Source organism: Microtus pennsylvanicus, chromosome 21 (assembly GCF_037038515.1).
Source record: "Microtus pennsylvanicus isolate mMicPen1 chromosome 21, mMicPen1.hap1, whole genome shotgun sequence".
NCBI classification, from domain to species: Eukaryota; Metazoa; Chordata; class Mammalia; order Rodentia; family Cricetidae; genus Microtus; species Microtus pennsylvanicus.
Genome location: NC_134599.1, coordinates 32,753,193 through 32,780,351, shown reverse-complemented (window position 1 = coordinate 32,780,351; position 27,159 = coordinate 32,753,193). Strand labels below are relative to the sequence as shown.

General features: G+C 43.3%; 2 protein-coding genes across 5 annotated transcripts in view; one reads left to right on the top strand and one right to left on the bottom strand.

The window, feature by feature from the left end:
* Camkmt (calmodulin-lysine N-methyltransferase) overlaps positions 1-1,075 on the bottom strand; it is a 391,397-nt gene extending 390,322 nt beyond the window's left edge. The window contains exon 1 of one of the 2 annotated variants that reach the window (XM_075955374.1): positions 797-1,075. In XM_075955374.1, the coding sequence (XP_075811489.1) occupies positions 797-934 (138 nt within the window). In that variant the 5' untranslated portion in view covers positions 935-1,075. The remainder of the gene's footprint in view (positions 1-796) is intronic. The other variant, XM_075955375.1, reaches the window with a different exon arrangement.
* A 51-nt stretch (positions 1,076-1,126) lies between these two features.
* Positions 1,127-27,159, top strand: part of Prepl (prolyl endopeptidase like) — a 31,102-nt gene continuing 5,069 nt past the window's right edge. Inside the window, exons 1-12 of one of the 3 annotated variants that reach the window (XM_075955565.1) lie at positions 1,127-1,567; positions 2,733-3,241; positions 11,077-11,199; positions 12,651-12,717; positions 13,522-13,728; positions 15,717-15,852; positions 17,568-17,784; positions 18,296-18,481; positions 22,330-22,527; positions 23,800-23,975; positions 25,217-25,433; positions 26,954-27,103. In XM_075955565.1, the coding sequence (XP_075811680.1) occupies positions 3,041-3,241; positions 11,077-11,199; positions 12,651-12,717; positions 13,522-13,728; positions 15,717-15,852; positions 17,568-17,784; positions 18,296-18,481; positions 22,330-22,527; positions 23,800-23,975; positions 25,217-25,433; positions 26,954-27,103 (1,878 nt within the window). In that variant the 5' untranslated portion in view covers positions 1,127-1,567; positions 2,733-3,040. The remainder of the gene's footprint in view (positions 1,568-2,732; positions 3,242-11,076; positions 11,200-12,650; positions 12,718-13,521; positions 13,729-15,716; positions 15,853-17,567; positions 17,785-18,295; positions 18,482-22,329; positions 22,528-23,799; positions 23,976-25,216; positions 25,434-26,953; positions 27,104-27,159) is intronic. The other 2 variants (XM_075955566.1, XM_075955567.1) reach the window with 2 other exon arrangements.

The window sequence follows — 27,159 nt, the reverse complement described above, 5'->3', positions numbered from 1 at the left end:
ACCGCGAAAACATGTCAGCCAACTAGTCTAAGAATTCTAGGTATATAGGCCAAAAACACAGCATTAAACCACGCAGGTGACCACAGCCTTTATCAATAAACTACCATGTGGTTCAAGGAAGTTATGACATATGACATTGTGGTCGTTTGTTAATAGCAATAGTAAAGCTAAGTAAAATAACACAGTAAGGACCCAGTGCCCCGAGCCAGTGTCTTGTTACTTCTTAATTGCTGTGACACAATGACCAAGGAAAATTAAGAACACAACAGCTTTTATTTGAATTCGTTGGTCCATGCTGGGCAGAGAGTATCCCCACTAATTACTTAGAAGATAAACGTCTGACTTTCACGTGGCGGGAAGAGAGAACGCAGTAACTTTGCTTGCTCCTTTTACTCTCATGTGTGGAAACCCGTGCAGGGTCACATCAGTGAACCACGCAGATCTCCAGAAATGCAGGACCCTAAGGTGCGCCGTGGAAGTCGGTGACCACAAGCCCAGCTAGAAAGTAGCAGGTAGAAAGAGCAGCGCGCGGTGAGGAGAGGCGGTCCCACCCGTGAGGCGGGCAAGCAAAAGGAATCTACTTGGATCTGAGTTTCCGGGACCTCAGCTAGAAGTGTCCCGCTCGCAGCCAACCCCGCCAGATCCTCCCTTTTTCGGTGGGACAGTGGGTGAAGCAAGTGGACGCTTCTCGATTGGCTCCCGACAAAGTGGGAAGTCGCGTCCCGGGGCTGAGCGCCACCCGCGCGCCGGGTACCTGGGAGGGGAGTGGCCAGAGGTGGCGAGCGGTCGCCCTTACCTGTCGCAGGAGCTTCCACCGGGCGACCCCCTTGGGCACCGAGACCGCCAATCCCTGGCTGGCACCTCCAATCACGGGACCCTCGCCCGAGACCGCTTCAGTCTCCCCAGCCCCAGCGGCTGCGACGGGCGACTCCATCCCCAGAGCTGGCTGGACGCGGAGGTGCCTGCCACAACTCTGCCCAGTTAGGACCTGTCAACTTCTTCCCTGTCAGGACCTGTGACGCCAGGCCTCTGGCCCACAGCCCTTGCGTGCGCCCTCCCCGAATTCCGCATTTCCGGTATTCGCGTCTCCATGGCAACCAGGACAGCGGCGTCACGTCATTGCACCAGTTTTCTGGTAGCCATCTTTAGTGAGGGCGAGCCGGAGTGGGAGGGAAGTGTGAAATCGTTACAGAGAGGGGTTTCCTCACTGTTTTCGTCTTTCTCTCTTTGTCTCTTGCTCGTTAGAATACCAGAAAAACAAAAAACAGGGGTCTCTTAAGACTAGTAAATTCAGAAGAGAAAAAAAAAAATCCCACCCTCTGACCATAATAAAGATGGAGAAATGTGCTTCACCCTCTGGCTGGATTGGCGTTACGTAGAACGGCGTGCTGCAAACTAGCTCTGGGCGGCGCGAGCTAGGTTGTCTCTTCTTGCTGGGTGCTGAAAGCAGACATCGGGTGGACGAGGCTGAGGTGACTGCACCTCCTTCTTGAGAGCTTCGGGTTCTCATATTTGTCTTCTCTGCCTTACTCGTCTGTGTCCGGCGCCGGCCTGTCTTTCAATTTGCGTACGTATGGGAGGGTTGCTGGAGGGTCCGCTTTCCTAATTCCTCTCCCCACCACCTTCCAGCCATTCCTGAGTTCTCTGGTCCCCTTTTTGATCCCTGTCTCCTCTGTGCGTGGTAACTGGTACCATTCCCTCACGCCCTGGGATGCGCAGTTGCACGGGGAAACGAGTAGGTTCTCCTGAGAACACCCATTTGTCTACCCCACCCGTATCCCTTTCCTTGCACACTGTCTTCATGCAGGTGGTGGATAAATGGATTGAGGATATGGGGACAAATTAAGCGATTTAGGGGCGTTTTTCTTCTAGGCTGCTGCTCCACTGGTCTGTTATTTTGCTGCGACATAAAAAATTTAAGGGGGGGAGGGGACGTCATAGCTGATCGGATCTGTGATAAAACTGACGCTGACGGTGGTGTTTCTGTGCTACACCCAACAGTGTTCAACATACCTAAATTATTACTATGCTAATATATTAAAAAGCCTTTTGTTGAGTGGTTACCATGTGCCAGGTACTTGTACTAAATTCTTAACATAAATTTTCTGGTTTTGTTACAAAACTATAACCCCAGACAGTAAGTGGCGTGGTTATTTTTTTGTTTTACAAGTGAAGAAATTGAGGCCGAGATGCAAGGCCCAAAGCCTGAACCTGGATCTCTGGCTATGGCTGTTATAATGAACTTACCTTCCGGCAGAAACCAAAGATGACTCCATATCTCATTTGTGCATCTTGCGGGTTTATTTTTTTATCCTTTTATGGTTAAGTTCAATAACTCATGTACAAGATGAGGCAGCAAAACAGTTGGACTTTCTGCTGGACCAGGTGACTTGAGGAAATGTCCGAAGCTTCCCAGAGCCACTGTTGGGTCACCTGTTAAACAAATGACATTATCATTTCTTCATCAAGAATAGAGGAAACTTAAATTAGACGAATAGATGAAAAGTATCTGGCACCTGGCCAACACTCAACAAATATTAATCCCCCTCTTTTATTAAGTAATCCAGACTTTTCTCATTTGTCTTTCACACACAAACCAGTGGTACGCCCCAAATTATGTAAGGTAAAAAGCCGTTTTGCTTCGGAACCCCCTCAGTTCCTGAGATTCCCATGGAGTTGTTACTTGTTGGCACATCTTTATTTTGTTTCTTGTTTTCTGTTTTTTGTTTTAGTTTGTCCATATGTGCACCCGAACCATTGCTGCTTAGCCTCAGCCTAGTAAAACTGACCTCACAAATGACATGTTTAAGTCAGACCTGCCAAGAAGTATGATTTGAAGGAACTGTAACTCATACAAGTTTTTCAGTTTACTTAACCTAAACTGTCAGATGTCTGCAATTGTTTGTGACCTCAGGGGCTCATGACTCCCAGAGGGGGGGATAAGATGTGGTGATCTCGAGTGCTTGAGATCCCATTACTGTATAGTTACACATATGACATCGTACACGTGAAGGGGTCAGAAACCAGGGACTTTGCTACCATGCAGCAGACGACCAAATTCTTTCTCCGAGCTTTGAAGCATAGTGTTCCTCACCTTGGGAAATGCATGCAGAAACAGAATTACTGTAACTTCGCCAACCATTATTACAATAAAATAAGATTGAAAAAGTATCACCTGCAGAATAAATCCAAGATATCAGAATTAGCAAGAAACGTCCCGAGTCGGAGCTTCTCATGTAAGGTATGAACTATTTAAGTTAACCTATTTGTAGGCCGTTAATATTAATTTTAGTGCATAAATAGTGGGTAAGATATCCATTACTAATTTTCTCAGTGATTCTAATTTGATTTTAAGATTTTTCAGGCTCAAATATCTGCAACCAATATGAGTACAAAAGAACGCATATAATGCAACTATGACCACGTTTTCCAAAACTCTAATAAATCTATAATGATGTACATAAAATGTAGATTCATAAAACTGATCGATCACAGGACTTACTGTGCCCGAAAATGTGCTTTAAAATATAGCTATTTCTAAAACTACCAGAATGTTATTATACCTAAATTACTACAAATTATACCTCTTAATAAAACCTAGTAATATGCTAATTCTTGAATGATTCGTAAATTTCAGTAACTGCCATGTAGTTGTATATAAAGGAATGAGAAGCTATCAAGCATTTCTGACAGCCTGTGTTCCTCAAAGAAAAGGCCGTTACCCTTCTGCCAGACCGCAAGTTACAGGCTTGACTTCAGCCTTGAGGAGCTGCTGGCACATATGGAGAGTAGCGCCATATGCCGGTCTGCCTGAGACAGGCCCACCTTGCACCTGTTGTCCCTGTGTAGTTATTAATAGCCCTCGATCTTCTCAAAAGTGTTGATGTCATGCTACATGGTTGTCATACTTAACTTGAAATCGGGCTGTTTGCTCCGTCGTTTCTTTGACGGGTATCCTCTACTCTTCGGCTGTGTTCCTGAGGTTCCTTCCACTACACTTGAGGGTGCTAACCTAACAACATGCTAGCATGATTTTACCATTTTCTTGCATGGTGATTTTCGTGTAGTCCGTCTTGGCTTCCTCTAATTGTGGTAAATTATATATTTTGAAAGTTACCATTTTAGCCAGTTCTGGTGTGGAACTCAACGGCATTAGTTACAGTCACAGGATTATAATGCAACTATAACCTCGTTTTCCAAAGCCCTATCATATGGCCCTCTCCATAAACACCCCCAACAGTTGATGTTGCCCTCACCTGGGACATCTAATCTACTCTCTATATCGATGAATTTGCCTATTCTGACATTTTGGGTGAGCAGAAGTACACAAAAACTACCTTTTCTTTATTTGGTTTGTTTAATTTTGCTAATGTTTTTAGGGCTTGTTCATGTATCCTAACTTCATCCCTCTTTATAGAGATAATATTCCATTTATATAATCTTGTTGACCATGTCCTTTGCTTTACAGAAGCTTTTCAGTTTCAGGAGGTCCCATTTATTAATTGTTTCTCTCAGTGTCTGTGCTGCGGGGTTTCTATTTAGGAAGTGGTTCCCTGTGCCAATGAGTTCAAGTGTACTTCCCACTTTCTCTTCTATAAGGTTCAGTGTGGCTGGCTTTATGTTGAGGTCTTTGATCCATTTGGACTTGAGTTTTGTGCGTGGTGATAGATATGGATCTATTTTCATTCTTCTACATGTTGATATCCAGTTATGCCAACACCACTTGTTAAATATGCTTTCCTTTTTCCATTTGATATTTTTTGCTTCCTTGTCAAATATCAGGTGTTCAAAGATGTGTGGATTGATACCTGGTTCTTCTATTTGGTTCCATTGGTCCTCCTGTCTGTTCTTATGCCAATACCAGGCTGTTTTCAGTACTGTAGCCCTGTAGTAGAGTTTGAAGTCAGGGATTGTGATGCCTCCAGAAGTTCTTTTATTGTACAGGATTGTTTTGGCTGTCCTGGGTTTTTTGCTTTTCCATATGAAGTTGAGTACCGTTCTTTCGATGTCTTTGAATAATTTTGCTGGGCATTGTGTTGAATCTGTTCGCAATTAGTTTCTAATGGTAGTTCTCGTCCTCCTCTTCCTGGGCTTCATACATTTCAGCCTTTTAAATTGTTTCCTTAGGAACATTAGCTTGACTCTCTGATTCTTACCTTTACACACTTAGAAACTTTAAAGTTCCCTTTTTCTGTTTTGTTTGGTTTCTAATGTAGACTTACCATACTTTATGCTCATAAACTTTAAAGTTCTAGCTACTGCACTAAGCCTTTGAGTGGCTTCACTTTGCATGAGTAGAACATTTCGTCACTTGGTCTAGGTTTATAAATAGTAAGCAGGCTTTGCCACCAGAGTAACAGCTGTGAAATTAGCTCGCACAGTGAGCCAGGAGGGTGTCTCTGAAGCCGTCTGTCTCTGAGACAACTTTTAATTTTGTCATGCATTCCCACTCCTAGAACCTGACCTGGCTGACGGCAGCTCCACAGATAGAAGCTCCTTTAGGAAAGCCCTCCCCCGGCAGAGTGGTTCTGCTTTTCTGTATTTGTGTTCCACCCCTCCCTCCATGACAAATGCACGACCTAATGCTGGGCGTTTATTCGCTGTGCTCCCTGAGACCTGAGGAAGCCTTCTAAAGAGAAGCCACAGGTGTGGAAATACTCCGGAGACAAAAATACACATTCCTTTCTTTTAACAGGTTCCTCTGGGTTCCAAATTAGTCCACTCTTACAGGTTCTAGTAAAGTAGAAGGCCGTTAATTAGACCTATTTAAAGACCCGCTGCTCACATAAACTAACTGAAGAACAAGAGAAGACAGTGTGTGTTATAGAAATAATGGAAAGGGAAAGAACCAGCCAGGACTGCAGTGACTGTCGACTAGACAGCGTTCCTAATTTTCTTCACTCAGAAACAAGCAGAATCAACAAGCTCAAACCTCACTATGCCTTGTTACCCTGGCAACCAATTATACAACTTTGGGATTCTTTAGTACCAACTGCTGCAATCTAGATGCGTGTCAGCAATGAAAAAAGCAGGTTTCTAGATCTGAAGCCGTTTCTGATGAGTTAGAATGTCAGTGGCTGAAGCTTAAGGATCTGATTTCTTCTTTATTTTTGAGGCAAGATCTGTGTTCACAAGAACTCTTGTTGATGCAATCCTCTTGTCTCAGCCTCTCAGGTAACTGGGATCATAGGCATCACTCCAGCCAGAAATCTGATCTGTTTGTTTGTTTGTTTGTTTGTTTGTTTAGGTTCCTTGGGTAACCAAAATGCAATGCCTGCCTGCCTGCTTGCCACTGACACTATATTTAGAAACCGGAGGTCCTTGGTGATGAAGTGTTGTTGCTCTAACCCTAATTCATTCACTTGTAACGTTCCTTTCTGGCCAGCACCTGAAGTTTCTATAGTGCAATGACCAGGCAGTATTTAGTCCATTCCGCTTACTTTTGCCAGTGATGCCTCGCATGCATGAAGCCCTAGGTTCAGCCAGGACAACCACTGTAATCTTAGCACTCAAGAGGCAGAGACAGGAGGAGAGGTGTCACGATGTCCGTCCCACCAAATGAGAGTCAGGACCATTGCCCAGACTCTGGTCAATTTAAGCAAACTCTGTTTTCTGTCAGACAGGGCTATTTCCCTAAAAATAGGACTTGAAAATATAGCCCCAAACATAGGAAAGGGAGGGTTCATATAATCCAAAAGACTGTAAGATTGGAGGATTTTCAAGGCTTCAGAGATTTCCAGAGGAATTTTGGTCTCATGGGAACGTGGCTGAAGATTTTTAAATTATTTGGCAGAACATCTTATCTATCAAGATATATTCAAGGTGTGAGTCAAACTCCATAAGGTGGGGAGCATGCCAAATTCCAGAACAGGTTAAAGTACAATTGACTTGAATTTTGCAGCAAGCAGAAATGAACTTGTGACCTTATAACAAGATGACTTCCATCCTTAAGATGGAGTCAGGCTGGCCCAGCAATGGTCATCCTCAGCTCCGTAGCATAAAGGGACACTCAAGGCCTGCCTGGGCTAAATGAACTTTTGTTTCTGAAACAAAAAGCAGAGTGGGTTGTAAGAGATCAGTACAGTGGAGAACAAAAAAGTAAGATTGGGGCAGGGAATGGAAGAAAGCACATATTTTATAAGATGGTAAGTGTTGGACTCATGGGCAGGATGGCGTGTGAGTACAGACATCAAGACTGTAAGATTGGAAAGAGTAAGACAGAAAGAGGTGAACCACAGAGACATCTCATGCAGCGGGTTCTAGGCAGTCAGAAGAATCTTTCATTTATATTGTCATTGAGTTTTAGAGTCAAGGTTATATTAGTCTAATAAACTAAGTTGAGTAATTCTGTCTTCTTTCCTGTTTTTTAAATGGTTGATTATGAGAATTTTTTTTTCTCCCTTTGGTTATTGGAGGGGGCGTGAGGGAAGTGGGAATAGCTGAGACAAGCCTTTTCTATATAGCCCAGACTTATCTCAAACCCAAAGTCCTCCTGCCTCATCCTTCTATGTGCTCTATTATAACTAATTATACCATGTTTCTCATATCTAATATTCTTTGTCTTTTTCTGGATCAGTTTTATTATACATTTGTCATTTTTAGTAGTTTTCTGGGGATGGGGAATGATTTTTTAAATTTTCTCATTTTTCTTTACTTGGGCTTTAGTTTTCAGTCTCCTCTAAGGGAGATGCCGTGTCCGTGTGTCCCACTAATGACTGTTTTGGCTGAAACATTAGCTGCCGGTTGTCTCTGGTGCTAGAGGGACATTATTCTTTCTGTAACTGGCGCTGTGTGGATGTTGTGCGTTATTCTTGCCCAGTGAGTTTAACTGTCGATGATTTCAGTCCTGTTTATTTCACCAGAGCTTATCAAATGATCCGCCTGTCCCTCTTCCCACATTGTCTAGCTAGTTTTATTCTGTAAAGGAAGGTTTCTTTGCCAGGCAGTGGCACACACCTTTAATCCCAGTGGCAGAGAATCTCTGTGAGTTCAAGGCCAGCCTGGTCAACAGAGCAAGTTCCAGTACAGCCAGAGCTATACAGACAGACCCTGTTTCTTCAAGGTTCTTTTTCTCTTTTAATTTTTATTTGATCCAAATGTTTGGTTTTTTTTATTTGCTTGTTTGTGGAGTTTACTTTTTCAGTGCATTTGAACTAATTAGTTGTTGTTTTTTTTGACGCTCAAATTACCCCACATGTGGCTAGGCTAGTGAGTGCCCCTTCATACTGTCTCTTGTGCCCTGTTGACATGCCTTTGTTGTCCTGGAACACTGCCTTTGTTGTCCTGGAACACTGCCTTTGTGGTACAAGATTTGCCAAGCCTACCTTGTGCTCTCCCGACCCAAGGTCTGGAATTGGCCATTTATTAATGATCTCATTTTCTATTCAGTGTTTTTCTACTTCACGATTTCTTGTCTTCAAAGTTTAACATTTTTGCCGTAATATAAAGTAGCATATTTGATTGTTATACCTTTCACTGTTTAAGTGGGTTTTATGTTGGGCCCTTTGGAAAGTGGTGAATGGTGGGTTTCGCTTCTGATGGAGTGATAGTGTACGTGAGACTTAAGATTTCAGTAGGCATGGGAATGAAGATGGGGGGGTGATGGAGAGCTTGCTGAGCATTTGCAGGGCCCTAGCTCAGACTCGCAGACCACAGCCTGGGAGTGATGATGCTCATTTGTAATCCCAGCACTCTAGAGGTAGAGGATCGGATGTCTAAGGTCACCTTCCACTACACAGCAAGTGTAAGCCCTGCCGGAGATTCATGAGGCTCTAAAAAAAGAAAATCTTTTCAGTTAGGCGTTAAGTATTCTCTGGATTCAAGTAAGCTCAGTTTCAAGGCTTCTCTTCTCCGAAGGTAGAGTTTCAAGACAGATAGATTTCTAGTGATATTCTGGGTTATAATTTAATGCTCTAGGCAATAGTAGAGGGCTATTGATAGATCAGCCATAGACACTATAAAAATGCAAAAACACAAATGAAAATAAATGTGAAAAATCTTCATTATTTTGACTGCAAATAATTACTCAAAAATCAACTGTATGATTGAAAGCAGAAGGTGAGGGTCTGAGGAGATTACCATAACAACTGTGATGACTAATTCAATCTAGTACTAATCATTAAAGCCTCCCTCCCCCCAAATTTTAAAGAATAACTGTTAAAAGGATTTTTGTCCATTTAGTCCATCTTGATAAATTTTCTGTTTTGTTGTGTTTAATTTTCGATTGTAAACTCCTTACTATATAAGCAACATATGTAGCTTACATTCTCAACATGATTGGTAAAGTACCATGAACATACTTGGGCAGTAGATATCTCTCGGCTCCTGGGGTCCTCCCCAACAGCTCAGGTAAAGTACCGTGAACATACGTGGGCAGTAGATATCTCTCAGCTGCTGAGGTCCTCCCCAACAGCTCAGGTAAAGTACCGTGAACATACTTGGGCAGTAGATATCTCTCAGCTGCTGAGGTCCTCCCCAACAGCTCAGGTAAAGTACCGTGAACATACGTGGGCAGTAGATATCTCTCAGCTGCTGAGGTCCTCCCCAACAGCTCAGGTAAAGTACCGTGAACATACGTGGGCAGTAGATATCTCTCAGCTGCTGAGGTCCTCCCCAACAGCTCAGGTAAAGTACCGTGAACATACGTGGGCAGTAGATATCTCTCAGCTGCTGAGGTCCTCCCCAACAGCTCAGGTAAAGTACCGTGAACATACTTGGGCAGTAGATATCTCTCAGCTGCTGAGGTCCTCCCCAACAGCTCAGGTAAAGTACCGTGAACATACGTGGGCAGTAGATATCTCTCAGCTGCTGAGGTCCTCCCCAACAGCTCAGGTAAAGTACCGTGAACATACGTGGGCAGTAGATATCTCTCAGCTGCTGAGGTCCTCCCCAACAGCTCAGGTAAAGTACCGTGAACATACGTGGGCAGTAGATATCTCTCAGCTGCTGAGGTCCTCCCCAACAGCTCAGGTAAAGTACCGTGAACATAGTGGGCAGTAGATATCTCTCAGCTGCTGAGGTCCTCCCCAACAGCTCGGTGCCCCTCTGGCACCATCGCTGTGCAGCTGACATCTCTAGCACAGAGCTGAAGAATCAGGCATCTTGACTAAAATTTTTTTGTTTAAGCAAGGCAAGGCAGTGGAGTTTGAATTGGCGGTTTTTCTACTTTGGCAGTTTTAGGCTTAGCCTTATCCAAGTGGTGATGATCTATCTAGTACTTACCTGCTCTCCAGGACACGCCCAGAATGCCTAGCTTACTGCCCTGAATAAGGAACAGTAGGTGATTCTGTAGTTTCTTCTCCATGTCTACCAAATGTTATTACATTCCATTGCTTTTCCTTCCTTTTTTACAATAAACTATCCCTTAAACAGGAAGCAGGGAGCTAGGTGGTAGTGAAACCTTTAACCCCAGCACTTGGAAGCAGAGGAGGTGAATTTCTGAGTTCAAAGCCAGCCTGGTGTACAGAGTGAGTTCCAGGACAGCCAGAGCTACACAGATAAGCCCTGTCTCAAAACAAATAAACAAACAAGCTAACAACAAAAAAGGAAAGCTTTGTTGTTATGAGCTGTTATTTAACTTTTGATTCTATTTTGTAGAGTTACATATCCCAACAACATAAGAAAGTGTGGTGATAAAATAGAATAAATTTTATAACTGTTCTATGAATAAATTAATAGCCAACATCTATCAGCGAAGAAATATCTTTCTTTCTGATAGTTCCTTCTTTGCACGATGTGCTTCAGTGCTTATGAAACCCAACAGTGTCCCCCACCTCGCGTCTGGATTAAATATGTAAAAGTTCAAAGCATTTCTTTCCTCGTTAGCTGTATGTAGTGTTTCTGATGTTGCCAGGCTTCTTAGTGCTCCTAGAAGTATCTTAAGGACTCATACGCTTGTTATAATGTGTAGTGTCTGTTTTCTTTTGATGGCTTGAGAAAGAATAAGATCTGTAAAAACACATTTCATAAATATCTTGATGTGGTACCTGTGTTAAAAATAAAAAGTACAATTACAAGAAGCAAAGACATCTCCCTAAGTTTGAAAAATTTTGATCATACCACCAAAAATGTTCCTAGGATCTTCTGCCTATTAAGCCAGAAAACGAAAACTCCCATTCTGAAAGCATGGATGCATTTGAAAAAGTGAGAACAAAATTGGAAACTCAGCCCCAAGAGGAATATGAAATCATCAATGCCGAGGTAAGCTGCGCTGAGTCTTCTGTGAGAACCGTATAAACTGTCAGTTCAGAGGCAAACGAGCTACCTTGTAATTCGTAGACATAACATCACAGTCTTGTTGCGTGTGGCCTCAAGCATGCTGCGCATTTCAACTTTAAACAGTAGGCAAAATGTTCTTAAAATTAGAACTTAAGATAAAGCATGGAGCATGATAGATGGATTCTGGGTAGATGCTGGAGAATAAGAGCTCCAGTGTGGATTGGTAGCAAGTCCACAGAGGCGCATATAAAGCGTCATTTATTTATTATTCCCAAAGCATCTGTGTTGTATCTACATTTTATAAAAGGAACGTCACTGTAGTAAAGCTAAATAGTCACTTTATCAATCATAAATTTTCAGTCGAAATAAATTGAACAAAGAGATTGAAAATCTTTTCAGTAAGACTGGAAAACAGGCCAGAGATTAGAAGTGAAAATGGCATACATAGTAAAATACGCAGAGTAGTAACAATTCAGATTCCAGATATGTCACCTGAAACCAAGTAAGCCGATCACTCACGTGTGAGATGTATTAGACAAGAAGAGCCCTGTAATGTTGATCACTCACAGTGAAGGTGTTAGACAAGAGCCCTGTAATGTTGATCACTCACAGTTAAGGTGTGTTAGACAAGAGCCCTGTAATGTTTATCACTCACAGTGAAGGTGTGTTAGACAAGAAGAAGCCTGTAATGTTGATCACTCACAGTGAAGATGTTAGACAAGAGCCCTGTAATGTTGATCACTCACAGTGAAGGTGTTAGACAAGAACCCTGTAATGTTGATCACTCACAGTGAAGGTGTTAGACAAGAGCCCTCTAATGCTCATTTCTCGACCTCAAACCCTGTCTCACCACAGCGTACCTGGTATAAAATCAACCAGGGCTGCACAGGTGACGGCAGGGATTCTGAAGCAAGGGTACCAGGAAGTTGATTGGCATTTCAAACTCGCCACAGTTTTCCCATCTTAAAGATGCCACTTGACATCGTTAATTGAATTCCACTGTACAAATATTAGATGAATGAGTATAGATTTTGTTAGCTCTTGCGTCTGCATATTAGAAATCACCAACCATTCTGAATGTAAGACAGCTGTTTCTTGCTCCCTGTGTTGTAAAAATGGTCCATTTCCTATTTCATATTCAGTAGATCTATCTCTTATGATATGATAGGTCCCATCTTTTCATCTGAAGTAGTCAAACTATTAAATAACTAAGTAGACTGGGTGGTGGTGGCGCACGCCTTTAATCCCAGCACTTGGGAGGCAGAGACAGGAGCATCTCTTTGAGTCTGAGGTCAGTTTGTTCTACAGAGCAAGTTCTATGATGGGGCCCAAAGCTACACAGAGAAACCCTATCTCAAAAAAAAATAAATAAATAAGTAAATAAATAAATAAGCAAGCTATTGTAAGTAAGTCGTGTTTCTTTTCATTGTCAGATTAAGCATGGCGGTTTTGTTTATTATCAAGAAGGTTGCTGCTTGGTTCGTTCCAAAGACGAAGAAGGTAATTTGAACAGGAAGCTTCATAGTAGTTGTTCAAAGCTATTAGAATAGATTTCTTAAAGATTATACCTAAATTTTTTAAATGATTGGTTCTAAATATCTGCGTCAACTCGAACTGGTGTTAAAAGCCACACTGAGAAGCATTAACAGAGCGTGGGATAGACTTTAGCATGTTTTATATATGTTCTGTGTCGCAGCGCTAGGTGCTTCATGTACGTTATGTGAGTCATTTGTATTTTGTCATTTCTGTAGTCTGTAAATACTAGACCAGCACTCCTCAACCTGTGGGTCGCGACCCCTTGGCAAACTTCTGTCTCCAAAAAATATTTACATTATGGTTCATAACAGTAGCAAAATTACAGTTATGAAGTAGCAGTAAAATAATTTTACGGTTGGGGAGGTCACCACAACTTGAGGAACTGTGTTAAAGGCTCGCAGCGCTGGGAAGATTGAGAACCACTATACTAGACTGTTGTAATAGCTCATAGATTTATACATAGAAGAGTATTGCATAAAATATTTTTAAGTAATGATTGTAGGAGGACCTCAGTATATGGCTTCAGAATGCTAACATTTGCCGGGCGGTGGTGGCGCACGCCTTTAATCCCAGCACTCGGGAGGCAGAGGCAGGCGGATCTCTGTGAGTTCGAGACCAGCCTGGTCTACAGAGCTAGTTCCAGGACAGGCTCCAAAACCACAGAGAAACCCTGTCTCGAAAAACCGCAAAAAAAAAAAAAAAAAAAGAATGCTAACATTTGCAAGTATATGTTATTGAGTTCTCGTATCCCTGCCTACCTTTATGCAGCAGACAGTGATAATTATGAAGTCTTGTTCAACCTGGAGGAACTCAAATTGGACCAGCCCTTCATTGATTGTATCAGAGTTGCTCCCGATGAGAAATACGTGGCTGCCAAGATAAGGACTGAGAATTCAGAAACATCCACCTGCATAGTCGTGAAGCTCAGCGATCAGCCTGTAATGGAAGCATCTTTCCCCAACGTGTCCAGTTTTGGTAAGCCCCAAGTCAAGCCCCTTGAAAAGGCAGCCATAGTGAGCTGCGCGCATTCTAAAGTCTTTAGCCCGCGGTAGGGAAGAAGATGGTGATGATCAGGGCCTGGTCCATCTCTCTTGACTCCACCTCTTCCTATGGACTTCTGTTGTGAAATACTCCCTGCTTTAATTATCTAAGTGGGTCACTTTAAAATTGTGCTCGTGGGGGACTGGAGAGATGGCTCAGTGACTTGGAACACGTATATTACTCTTGAAGAGGACCCATGGTCAGTTTCCAGTGCCCATGCTGGGCAGCCCACAACCACCTGGAACTATAACTCTTGGAGGATCCAACAGAGACCCACATGGAGACATATGCATAAACATAAGTAGAAATTAAAAAAAAATATTTCATAAACTGACAAAAGGCTTTGTGGGGAAAAACACTTGCCACATGCTTGGCCTGATTTTAAGCCCCAGAACTCATGGTGAAAAGAGACAGCCAGTTCCGGGAAGTTCTTCTCTGACCTTCACACCTGCACCACGACCCACAAACACTTCATACACTCACCAATAAATAAAGTAAATAAAGCATATCTTAAATAAAGCAGTGTTCATGGTTTTGAGATACTTCTAATCTAAGTCCCACGTGTATATTCTGTTCTAGAGTAATTCTCAGCTAGTTTATCATGACGGCTAAAGTGTTGCGGATGCTGCTTCTTGATAGTTTATTCAAGTTTAAAGTTGCTTATTTTTTATTACTTGTTATCATGGAGACCTCTTATAGCACATTTCTTAGAGTCACACCTGAAGACTAGAACATGTTGAGCTGACATCAGTGAAAACTGGCATTTTAGTAGTAGATTTAACTTTAAATTTTATTATTTATTGTCTTGAACATGTTCACACTTTGTCTTCCCTTTACATTGTCATTATTTTCTGAATTGCTTAATTAGATGCTTTTGCATTGAATTGAAAATTGAAATGATGTTCTACCTAATGCATTCTTTGGTATGTGTGAGTCATCCTGTCTTTTCTGTTTGTCTCCCTATCTATCTATCTATCTATCTATCTATCTATCTATCTATCTATCTATCTATCTATCTATCTCTGTCCCCCCCTGCCATGTATCTGTGTGTCTTTGTCTGTATCTGCGTTACATGCATGTGAGTGTGCAGGTGTAGGTATCCATGCTTGCTCATGCAATGGCCAGAATAAGACATTGGCGTCATCCTCCATCAATCATCCCCTGCCTCAGTGCTTTGAGACAGAATCTGTCACTGAGCCAGGAGCTTCCCATTTTGGCTAAGTTGACTGGCTAGAAGGAAGCCCTTGTGATCCATCTCTCAGCACCCCCACCCCCACCCCCACCCCAGGAAGTCCTGGGGTTACAGCCATGCACAGCTTTTTCTGTGAGTACTGGAGAGTCAGACTCAGGTACCCATGTTTCTCCCAGCTCCTGCATAGTGAAGTCTAGGAAATACATTTTTGCATCAAACCTCTAAGATCAGAGTTCACATACTATAGTAATGACTTACAGTGACTGTCAGCCAGGTGGCAGTCATGATGTAATCGTGTGCAGTTCTCCGTTGGCAGGCTCTGCTAAAATGAATTCGGTAGCTTGAGCTATCTACACCCTGGAAGCAGACATTGACCACAGTGGGAGAGAAAGTGGTCAGTGTTTCTTCAATTAAGCAGCCATCTCCCAAAAGCAAATGTGACTTTACCAATATCTTTTTTTAACACTGAAGATTATGGATTTTTCTTTAGGTGGCTGATTAGACTAAGTAATTGAAAACTTGCACCGCTGTAGTGGTGTTTTATGTATCTTCTCTGGCTTATCTATAAGCACAGGTTTGATTCAGTCGGGTTTGTGCTATATACAGGTTTCCAGGGCTATGCTATATACACGTTTCTTCACTTGGCAGTCGGCAGGCAACCTCTGAATGCCACACCTTTCTAAACACATGCAGGGAGGTGTGTCTAATTCCTCTCGTTCCTCCCTTTCAGAATGGGTGAAGGATGAGGAAGATGAAGATGTCTTATTCTACACCTTCCAGCGGAACCTTCGCTGCCATGACGTGTATCGAGCCACATTTGGTGACAACAAACGTAACGAGCGTTTCTACACAGAAAAGGACCCAAGGTGCCAGAATGCTGCGGTTACCCTTTTCTCCAGAGTAGTCCCCGTTCTAAGTGCTGATCTGGTGTCTCGAAATGTCAAGAACTGAAGAAAATTATTATTTTATTATTCTGCCTTTTAGAACTAATCTATAGAGTTTGTCAAATTCTATCAATATGGAATACCTGACTATGAAAAGATTATAAATATGGCCATAAAGAGCCAAGGTTTTATCATTTTCATTTTCAGTACTTCAGTTGTTGGTTATTTAAAAACAATTTTTTATTTTGATAGGAGAATATCTCTTAAATTCATGTCCAGGCAAGGGCCTACTAATATATTCTTAAAGGTCATTCCTTTTTAAATATTGACTTTGTTTTCAAATATTTCTATTTCTAGAGCATAAAATCCATATATTCCAATGAACACTGCATTGTGTAGATTCTGAACGGAAAGGTCTATGCTAAATTTAAAAATTTGATTTGTAAGTCACTGACTAGCCAGCATTTATCCCTCCCCAGCACTCTCACACACACACATTTTTTTTCCTGGCAGAAATTCTATTCACCAAGAACAGAACTGAATTTTTAAAAGCAAAGACTCTCCAAACCCAACGGTCTAGTGAAATGGGCTCAGAGAAACCCTGATCATATGATGTATATTATATTGGTATCATACCAATCACTTGACATCTTAGAAATTTCCAGAGGAATTTTAGCTGTACATCTGTAATGTTTTACAAATTAATATCTTTTATCCAGACAGCTAAAGATTTATGGGAAGTAAACAGCAAAGTGGACAGCTATGTAGCTCTTCACCCATTGCTTCTCTTTATGTTGGAACCTGACTCTTCCACTAAGAAAGAGAATTCGAGGCTGCTGTGGTAACACATGCCCTTGGCACACACCTTTAATCCTAGTATTCAGGAGTCAGAGGCAGATGAATCTCTGTGAGTTCGAGGTCAGCCTGGTCTACACAGTAAGTTCCGGGACAGCCAGAAAAAATAGTGAGACCCTGTCTCAAAAATCCAAAAGAAAACAAAAAAGAAGAAAGAAAAAGAATTAGCTAAGAGTAACCCTATTCGGCCTACAAGGGCTTAGCGGGAGTGTCTTCTGCTTCGCCTATGAGTGGTTCTGTATTCTTCACTGGTGCTCATAAGATTGCCCTTGAAGAAACCGTTTCTTTCCTTGTTAAATTTTATTTTATTGTACGGGTATTTTTCCTGTATGTGTGTCTGTGTAGCACATGCATACCTAGGACCCACAGAGGCCAAGAGAGGGCATTGGATGCCCTAGACCTGGAGTTACAGACAGTTGTGAGCTACAATGTGGGTGCTGGGGATTGATCCCAGATCCTCTGGAAAAGTAGCCAGTGCTCTTAACTGCTGAGTCACCCATCTAGCCCTCCAAAAGCAGTTCTTTTTCAGTTTTTAATATATTGTAATATTTCACCTGCGATGCTTAAGGATCAGACAGTGACATCCACTCCAAATGATGCCACTGATTCCAGATGTTTTCTGGGGTTTCTAGCTCAGCTCCAGCTCTCGTTCTTACTTCTGAGCATACCCTTTATTTAAATTTATGTAGGGAGGTTTAACAGCATCAGGTCATTTCAGGCTAACCACTCACACAGCTAATAATATTCCAGAGTGGAAAAGTAGAGTTTCCTAACCCAAACCCGATGTCTGCAACCAGTGCAGTAATAACTTCATGCAGTCCTGTGCTTTTCTTCCCTTGCAGCTATTTTGTTTTCCTTTATCTTACAAAAGACAGTCGTTTCCTCACCCTAAATATTATGAACAAGATGACTTCTGAGGTGTGGTTGATAGACGGCCTGAGCCCTTGGGACCCACCAGTGCTGATTCAGAAGAGAATACATGGGGTCCTTTACTATGTCGAGCATCGAGATGATGAATTATACATCCTCACTAATGTTGGAGAACCTACAGAATTCAAGGTAGTTCTCCCTTTTGCCTGTTCCCATTGGGATGGCTTTCCCTCATCAACCTGCCTTGCTACAAGAGAGAATGGGGGAGGGGCTTCATGTGTGATTGGCACTGCCTTCCTGTGCATTGCCAGTCCCATTTCTCTCCCCTTAGAGATAGCATTTCAACCTACTGTGCTTCTGTTTATAACATCAGTAAATGACGCATTCTGCAGTGCCTGTGTTGTGACAACCACACCGGTTGGCTTAAAGGAGCACAGTCTACCTCCCGTTGTGAGTTGGCAGTTGGAATAGTCTCAGGCAGGCGTACCAATGCATCCGTGTCCACTGGTTGACTGTTGGCTGTCATGGCTGTCACTGTCTCACCGGCACGCTAACCTGGGCTAACAGGGTGACATTCCCACTTTGCCCCTGATACAGACTAACTAGCGGTCACTAGTGTGGTCCCTTCCGCGCTCTCATCCCCGAATGCTGCGGCCTTAGTGCTGTGTCACCTGCATCTCTCCTAACCTTGTTCATACAGCTGATGCGAACTGCAGCTGATGCCCCTGCCATTATGAACTGGGATTTATTTTTCACAATGAAGAGAAATACCAAGGTTGTAGACTTGGACATGTTCAAGGACCACTGCGTTCTGTTCCTGAAGCACAGCAACCTCCTCTACGTTAACGTGATTGGTCTGGCTGATGACTCCGTCCGCTCTCTCAAGGTACATCTACTCCCAGCAACACACAGTGCAGCTTAGTAGAGCATCAGAATTGGAATGCCATGTACTTTTATTAAAAGAAATTTAATTTAAGTGGATTTTAACACACTGGCTTTTATCAGGTCTAGATTTATATTAGAATGTCTTAAGAGACCTTGTTTTAATGCTGTCTTATTAAACCAGTGAACCTCGGAAATAGAGTTGGGGTCATTATGTTTTCCTTTCCCTATAACCGAGACCTGACAGCTGCTTGCCCAGGCCACAGCCCAGGACAGTAGCCACATCCCTGTATTTCCACCACATGCTTCTCCTCCCCTTGCCTGTCTTGTTTTCCATGCAGTATACACCTCCTCCCTTTCAGTGTATGACGTCAGTGGTCTCCATGCACAGAGGGATGATAATAGCATGTCTAACCAGCTAACACTGTCTACGGCTGCCAAGACAAGACCAAATGCCGTCAGAAATGAACCTGATGAATTAATGAATGGCAAACTTACTGTTTATGTTCAAAGTAGCATTAAGTGAATTAAAGTTACGAGCCCTGAAGAGAAGGCAGCCTTCATTCTGCCTGAGAGGGAACGAATTACTGAGTGGATTGGCCAGCAGGCAATAACACTCCAGTATTGTCAGAATTCCTATTAAGACACAATCCTGCCAATTCCGTGCCTATTTATGTTGAATTCCTATGTACAAAATATCACATACAACATTGTGCAATAGTAAAACAGGGGAATAAAATACCTGGCCTTAAAGAATTAAGTTTTTATGGTATTAGACAAAAAAGCATTAAGTATAAGTTAGTTTTAAATAAGTGGTTTCAAAGACAAAATGTAGAATTTAAAGGAAGGGATGAGTTTGTGGCTCAGAAAAACTTTTGTAGAGACAGACTACAGTGGATAGATAGGAATTTAATATGTCATATCCAAGAATGAGAAAGCCATTCAAACACAGCTCTAAGCTGAAGTCCATATATCTTCAGGGACCCAACTCTTAAATTTGTTTTGCTAAAGCAGAATACATTTCTGGAGGATGAAGTTATGACATAATGCTTTTAACTGGTGTGAGTAGTCTGTATAAATTATAATGTCAGGAACAAGGTATTTTTAGTGGGCTGCAGAGATGGCTTAGCAGTTAAAGCACTGACTGCTCTTCCAGAGGACCAGGGTTCAATTCCCAGCACCCATATGGCAGCTTACAACTGTCTGTAACTCCAATTTCAGGGAACCTGACACACATTTAAAAAAAAAAAAACTTATTTTTAGTTTGAAGTGTTGGAGCTATACTTCATGAGATTATTAGGTAACTATATTAGTAAAGATTGAAGCAAACGGATAGGAACCAGGGAGATGAATTCAAGATTGTTACAGTGGAAGCCTGTAACAATTAGAATTCTTGAGTTGCTCCCTAAAATCAAATTGCTAAGTTTAACATTGAATCTCTTAGATGTCTGTATAGGTGTCCTGAAATATAAACAGTCATCATTTGAGGACGTTCCTTCTTGTCTGTCTGCTGTGTTTGGAAAGCTGTTAGAGAGCATATTTCCTCGTTGCAGTCTCTAGAAGTAGGGATGGTAAATGCGGGATTTCTAGCAATGCATTTATTACAATTACATCAATCAAGAAAACTGGGAGCCGGGTGGTGGTGGCGCACGCCTTTAATCCTAGCCCTTGGGAGGCAGAGACAGGCGGATCTCTGAGTTCAAGACCAGCCTGGTCTACAAGAGCTAGTTCCAGGACAGGCTCCAAAACCACAGAGAAACCCTGTCTCGAAAAACCAAAAGAAAAAAGAAAAAAAGAAAACTGGAAATACCATGTAGAGATTTTCTGCTATATTGGGGCTGGTATAGCCCAGGCTGGCCTTGAACTTCTGATCCTCTTGCCTCCACCTCCCATGTGCCAGGATTATCGGCGTGGACCACCACACTTGTGGTTTTATGTGGTGCCAGGGTTTGAACCCAAGGCTTTGTGTGCTGAACAAGCACTCTACCACCCCCCACGACTAGACTTCTAAGTAAATATGAACTTTTCTTCTTTTTAATAAGTATTCTTAGTTAAAGGTATTCCCCTACATACGCACTTGCTGTTTCACAACAAAAGCTGTCTTTAGTTTCAGCTCTATTGTTTATCCCATCAATCTCTGTAGGCCCCTATTCTGCCCTGACTCTTGTTCTAGGTCCTCATCAAAGAGAATCCAATTAGTACATACCATGTGCTACCTAAAAGTAATTTTATAATTATGTGATGATGGATAACACTGATAACTACCTATCGACCATGCTTTACATAAAAGACAAAACCTTTAGCCCCAGTGTGAGGAGTTAATAACATATGCCTCGGAGATACTTGACCGAAAGATCTTTCTTAACACGATCTCCAGCAATGGGAATGTTAAACTTTTCTTGTATTAATTTTTTTATCATCGGTATTTTCTAATTTTTTTTATTTGATTGTAATACCTGGAAAGTAAATTGAGGCTGTTACATTATAGCACTAGGGTGCAAAGCCAGGTCCTTGCGCACACTGGATAAACTCAGCCACCGAGACTTACATCACCCTCACTCCCGAGCCCAGGAAATGCTTTGCTCTATGCTGTCGTCAGCTTTCTTTGCCCGAGACTCTATTTCCAGGCCAGATTTCTTTCAGTACATTACAGCTTAGTAGGAAACATGGCTTACGATGCCCTTGAGACAGCTAATATTTCTGCATCAGCTGAACAAATGCTTCAGAGTCCTTGGTCTTGGAACAGTTCTTATGAGACTAAACGTCGGTCCCTTGGTTTTAGAAAAACTCAGATTTTGATTTGTTGGTACCAGTTGTCCTAAAGCTGGAGCAGTGTATTCCTAAGTCATAGTTAAGTTTTCCTGAAAGGCAAGTAGAGCTCTGCTGTAACTGTGGGTCCTCGTTAGTTTCCCGGGAAGTAGACAGGGGGTTCACTGGGGAAATGCGCCTGACCACTATGCTCTCTGGCTGTAGTTTCTGCCGGTGAGACTCTGTCCTCCCGGGCCCCACAGCCCTTCCTCGCTTGTTCAGTAGTGCCCGCCAGGGATGTTGCTGTGCCAAGACCTGATTTTCTAAGGAATTTGCTCTTTCTGCAATTACCCAGAAAGAGAAAGGCACTTTGCTTTTCACGTTCTTACTCTTGGCCCCTTTCGACTCTGTCAGCCTGCTTACCAGGCTTGTTTAAAAGGTGTAAGTGGGATATTAGTGGAAGGCTTGACGCTGGACCCTGCTGCTCTAAGAGAATAAATTTTGATTCCTTTCCTTTCTTCTTAAAGTTAAGAATCTTGAGCATAATAGCCCTGAGTCTCTCCGCGTCATTGTGCCTGGAAAGGTTTTGTTCTGCACAATGGTTAGCCTCGAAGCTAAAGTTAGAAACAAATTGGAAGTGCTTTAGTGCTGCTGAGCTCGTTGGTAGCCCTGGAATAATAACTCTCATCACTGGCTGTCCAGGCAGCAGGATAGGGACTGGTGGGAAAATCATTGCAAACATTCACGCGAGGTCTCTCGTCTGTAAGAGCGGGACTGGAGGCTGTTACAGGGGTAGGACGCTTATTTCATTTGCTCTTATTCCTAGCCCTTTGGTTCTTTAGCACCCAAGTTTGTACCCAAATAAAGCTGATATGAAAAAGCAATTTCATTTAAATCTAGGATTATGATAAACTCATTTCCTACGTTCTTTTCCTTTATTGGTAATTTATATGTGGTTTTGTTTGTTTACTTAAGATCTGTTTTTATAATGAAGTAATTCATAAATGATCATGTGGTAATGGAAAGTAGGTCTCCACGACGTATCGTTTGGAGCAGACTCAGAAGCTTTCTTTTTAACTAGTGGAAATATTTTTTGTTCTTCAGCTCCCTCCGTGGGCCTGTGGATTCATAATGGAGACAAATTCTGACCCAAAGAACTGCCCCTTTCAGCTTTGCTCACCAATACGACCTCCAAAATATTACACATATAAATTTGCAGAAGGCAAATTGTTTGAGGAAACTGGACATGAAGATCCAATTACAAAGACTAGTCGTGTCTTACGCATGGAAGCCAAAAGCAAGGTAGGTGCGTGATCCCTGCTTTCAGCTCCAGATATCGCAAGTGCACCATGACCGAGCCCTCGGCATCGGGGCCTCACCAGCACTGTTTGAAAGTCCCTTGTACTATAAAAGATCCAGATGATCTTAGAATGCATAAATTTTTCCTTTTAATTTTAACATGCATTTTTTTTAACATGGACATAAAAATCTCTGACTTGTATGCTAAGCCTTTCATTTCACTTGCTTATATTTGAGTTAATAAAAAGAGTAAACAGTCAAAGTTGGTGTGTCTGCTAGTGATAACTGAGAGTACAGCAGGCAGCTGGTTAGAGTAGACTCGGCTAGTACAGTCCCAGCTGTCATGAGGCTTCGCTGTAGCAGGGGCAGTGCCAGAGGCCGAAGAAATCTCCGTGACGATGCATTGACAGCAACAACAAAAGCATACTGAATACACAGGAAGTGTGGTAAAGGGACTTCACTTGGCCTGGCGAGAGCCAAGCGGTCTTTTCTGAAGAAGTAACGTATCTGTCTTAGTTAGGGCTTCTATTGCTGTGGTAAAACTCCGTGACCATGAACAAGTTAGAGAAGACAGGGTTCGTTTCTGCTAGAAAACTGATATTCTCTTCCTGATACCTACATGTTGGCTCACAGTCATCTGTAACTCCAAAAGAATGTGACACCTTTGCCGGACTCCATGGGCACTGCACACATGTGATACAAGCATACATGAAGACAAAACACCCATACATGTAAAATAAATAAATGGCTTTGATTAGATTAATAGTTATAGGCCTTTGAAGGATGCAGATAGCCTTCAGTTGGCCTCAGCCAACATGTACCAGTGTTGAGCATTTTGACATTTCCTAGGCTCAGTCAGCACGTTTGTAAATATTCAAAGATAAGAATTGTCAATATCTAGCCTTAGGCATAGGGAGTATGTTGTACTAAAATTTCCAACCTAAGTAGGCCGTTTGTCTTACCCACAAGACAGAAGTTAATACCAGGCAATGACGAGTGCTTGTCAGAGTTATTTCCTGCTGTGGGAAACTGTTCCAGTGGCTAAGCCGGCCCTGCTGCTCTCTGCTGGCTGATTATAGGCCAGTGGGTAGCTGAAGCCGGAGCTGTGCGCGCAGAAACCTGCCGGCACACGGGGGAGGGCACATCATAACACTTCAGACTGGGGCGGGGCCCAGCGGTAGAGCCTTTGTCCAGCAGGTGCACTGGTCCCGAGCACGGCAAAGAAACAAGCAGCAAAGATGTTTCCTTTACATGCTAATAATTCTTCATTTCCAGGATGGAAGATTAGTGCCGATGACAATTTTCCACAAAATGGATTCTGAGGACTTGCAGAAGAAGCCTCTCCTGGTCCATGTGTATGGAGCGTACGGGATGGATCTGAAAATGAATTTCAGGCCTGAGAGGCGGGTCTTGGTGGACGATGGATGGATCTTGGCGTACTGCCATGTTAGGTGAGTCAGTGCCCTTCTCCTGGCAGATGAGCACCAGGGCATGGTGATGACAAGTGCGACAGTTGTGTTAGGGGACCAGGCGCTGTGGCACATGCCGCTAACCCCAGCACTCGGGATGCAGAGGCAGGCGGACCTCTGCTGGAGACTGTATAGGGAGACACTATCTAAAAAATCCAGAACACAAAAAACAAAAACCAATATATTAAGGGGCAAAAGCTTCCCTTCTTGGTGTGGATTTTGGATTTATGTATCCCTAAGCCTAGTAGATCTTGATTCAGATAGCAGATTAGTTTGGTTCAAAAAACAAAAGAAAGGTTTTCAGACCTTTGAGTAGACTCTGCCATGTTTGTACTTGGTAGTTACGTTATTATTTTCACGTGTTCTCTTGAATTCAGGTTTCTGTCTCTCGGGTTTTTGAGACAGGCTCTGTCTTTGTAGCCACAAACTCATAACCCTTCAAGCGCTGTGATTCAGGTTTGTCCATCGATTCAGCCAATGTAGGTTGTTGTTGTTGTTTTTAACAGAGCCTCTTTAAGCTGAGCTTCCTTTTCTCGTCTGATTCCCGTTCTATTTTAGCTGTTCTCGGAACAGCATTATCATTTTATTTCTGCTTAAAATCTCCTCCGCCGCCTATCTCCAGGACAAAGTCCAGATTTCTTAGTAAAATTCTCCTGATCTGGCTTCTGTCTGTGAGGTAGCGCCTGGCCGCGTGCCTTCAGGTGGCATGCTCTGCTCTGTCCTAGCAAGTCTGTGTTTTCACTGGGTCTCAGTTTCCCGTTCCTTTCCTTCCAGGAACCCACTTCCTTCACAGCTCAGTCCAGTGTCGTTTCCCGTGCCTTTGTGCTCCTGACTCAGACGCCCTAACCTCTTTCCTCTGCTCAGGTAGAGCTTAAACACTTGCGCCACGCGGCAGCCAGCATGCCTGGTGACTGTGGTCTGCTGTCCTCAGGCCCTGTGAGCTCCTCCGTGGGCAGTTCTGCTGGCGTATCTCTCGAAGGTCTGTCCTCAGACAGTCCGTAGTCAGTGGCAGTGGATGCTCAAACATAGCTGTTGAGTCAGTTTTTGATTGACAGTTGCCAGCTCTTTCCTATAATGGAAACTGGTTTAGGCTTAGCAGGCCAGATAGTCGCTGTTGGATATTCCTTCGTGCTGTTTTCTCCCAGCCTTTAAAAGCACAACAATGCTGAGCCTGAGATCCAGTTGCTGACCTCCACTGCATCGCTTGTTTTCTTCTACTCCAGGGGTGGTGGAGAGCTGGGCCTCCAGTGGCATGCTGATGGCCGTCTAACCAAAAAACTCAATGGCCTTGCCGACCTAGAGGCTTGCATTAAGACGCTTCATAGTCAAGGCTTTTCTCAGCCGAGCCTAACAACTCTGAGTGCTTTCAGTGCTGGAGGAGTGCTTGCGGGAGCACTGTGCAACGCCAAGCCAGAGCTGCTGCGAGCCGTGACTCTGGAGGTGAGTGCTCGCGGTTCTCAGCACCGGCAGCCGGGCCGCTGGTCACAGAGCACCTCACGCTGCTATAGCTGCCTCTGAAAACCGACAGATGTCACACGTTTCCTGGCAGATCCTCCATGACGGCCATTTGTGCAGTAGAGCTGGGCCCTCCTACCGCGGCTGGCAGCTCTGTATGCGGAGTCCATCCCGCTGGGCGGCCGGAAGGAATCACTACTCCCCAGACTCCATAGATGGCACCAGGAGAGAAAGCTGGAAAGCATATGCTCTAAAACAATAGAATTTTAGATGAAAAAAAGCAATTTTCCTTTAATTAAATGGGTTTATTTATTTTTATTTTATATGTATGGGTGTTTTGCCTGCTTGTATGTCTGTGTATCACATGCATTCCTGGAACCCTCAGAGGCCAAAAAAGGGGTTTGGATCCCCAGAAACTTAGTTATGGACAGTTGTAAGCCACCATGTGGGTGCTGGGAATTGAACCCGGGTCCTCTAGAAGACCAGCCAGTGCTCTTAACTGCTGAGCCTTCTCTCTAAGGCCAGTAGACATTTTTCATCTTCTCTTCCTGTGGCTGTTTTCCGGATCCTATCTAAGCACGATTGAGGAGTTTTACTGTGGAGCAGAGTCTGTATGCTCTTGGTGCTTTTCTCGCTTTCCAACGTTGTAGGCATCCCGGAGAGTAACAAAGCCTGGTGTCAGAACTTTCCTAGTGTAGGGTTCAATACTCTTAACAATTTATTGTTTAATGCAGTCAGTCTCCAGATCTGAATTTCTGTCTTTCAAAACGGAAACCCACACCCTTGAATAGCTCTCCATCCCTCCCTCCCTCCCGGCCCCTGGCAACTCCCCCTGCCATCCGCCTGCACCGTCACCTCTTGTAAAGCGGCGTCATGCCAGATTTACTCTTTGATAACACTTATCTCACTTAGCTGACCTGACATTGCATTGCAAGAGGTTCCAGACTCTAGTCCGCATGCTTGCACCACGGTTTGCTTAAACACTGACCTAGTTCCACTGTAAGACCCTGTCTCCCCTCTTTTGGGTATATATCTAGGAAGGCGTGACCAGGTCAAAAGGTAAATGTCACTTTCATTCTTTTGAGTAACTAGCATGGTTTTTGCCACAGTGACCACAATCGTTTACACTCTAACCCACAGTGTGAAGATGGCACAGTTTCTGGGTGGCGGCGCTAGCTTGAAATGTTCTGAGTACTCTGGGGTTGTTTTAATATAGTAGCCATCCCAATGAGTGCAGAGCTGTATGTGTTACTTTCTTGTGAGTGAAATAAAAAGGCACCAAGCGAAAAACAAAACTTGTGAAATTGGGATGTACATTCTCTCTCGTTCTACAAATGTCTCTTACGGAGTGTGAGAGCTCTCCAGGCAGCTGGGAGTTACCAGCCCTAGTTCAGGCTGAGCTGCGTTCTTCACTCCTCCGTATGTGCCTCTGCGGTCGACTGTTGTGAGGTTCATTTTTAGCAGCCCTTGAGTCAGTGTCTGTTTGGCTCTTTTTCGTTGACTAGGCACCTTTCTTGGATGTCCTCACCACCATGATGGACACCACACTTCCTCTGACACTGGAAGAGCTCGAGGAATGGGGGAACCCTTCATCTGATGAGAAGCACAAGAACTACATAAAACGCTACTGCCCCTGCCAAAACATCAAACCTCAGGTAGGGAGCCGCAGGTGCGACCCACTGTCCTGAAGCGGTCAGTAGAGAAGACAGTT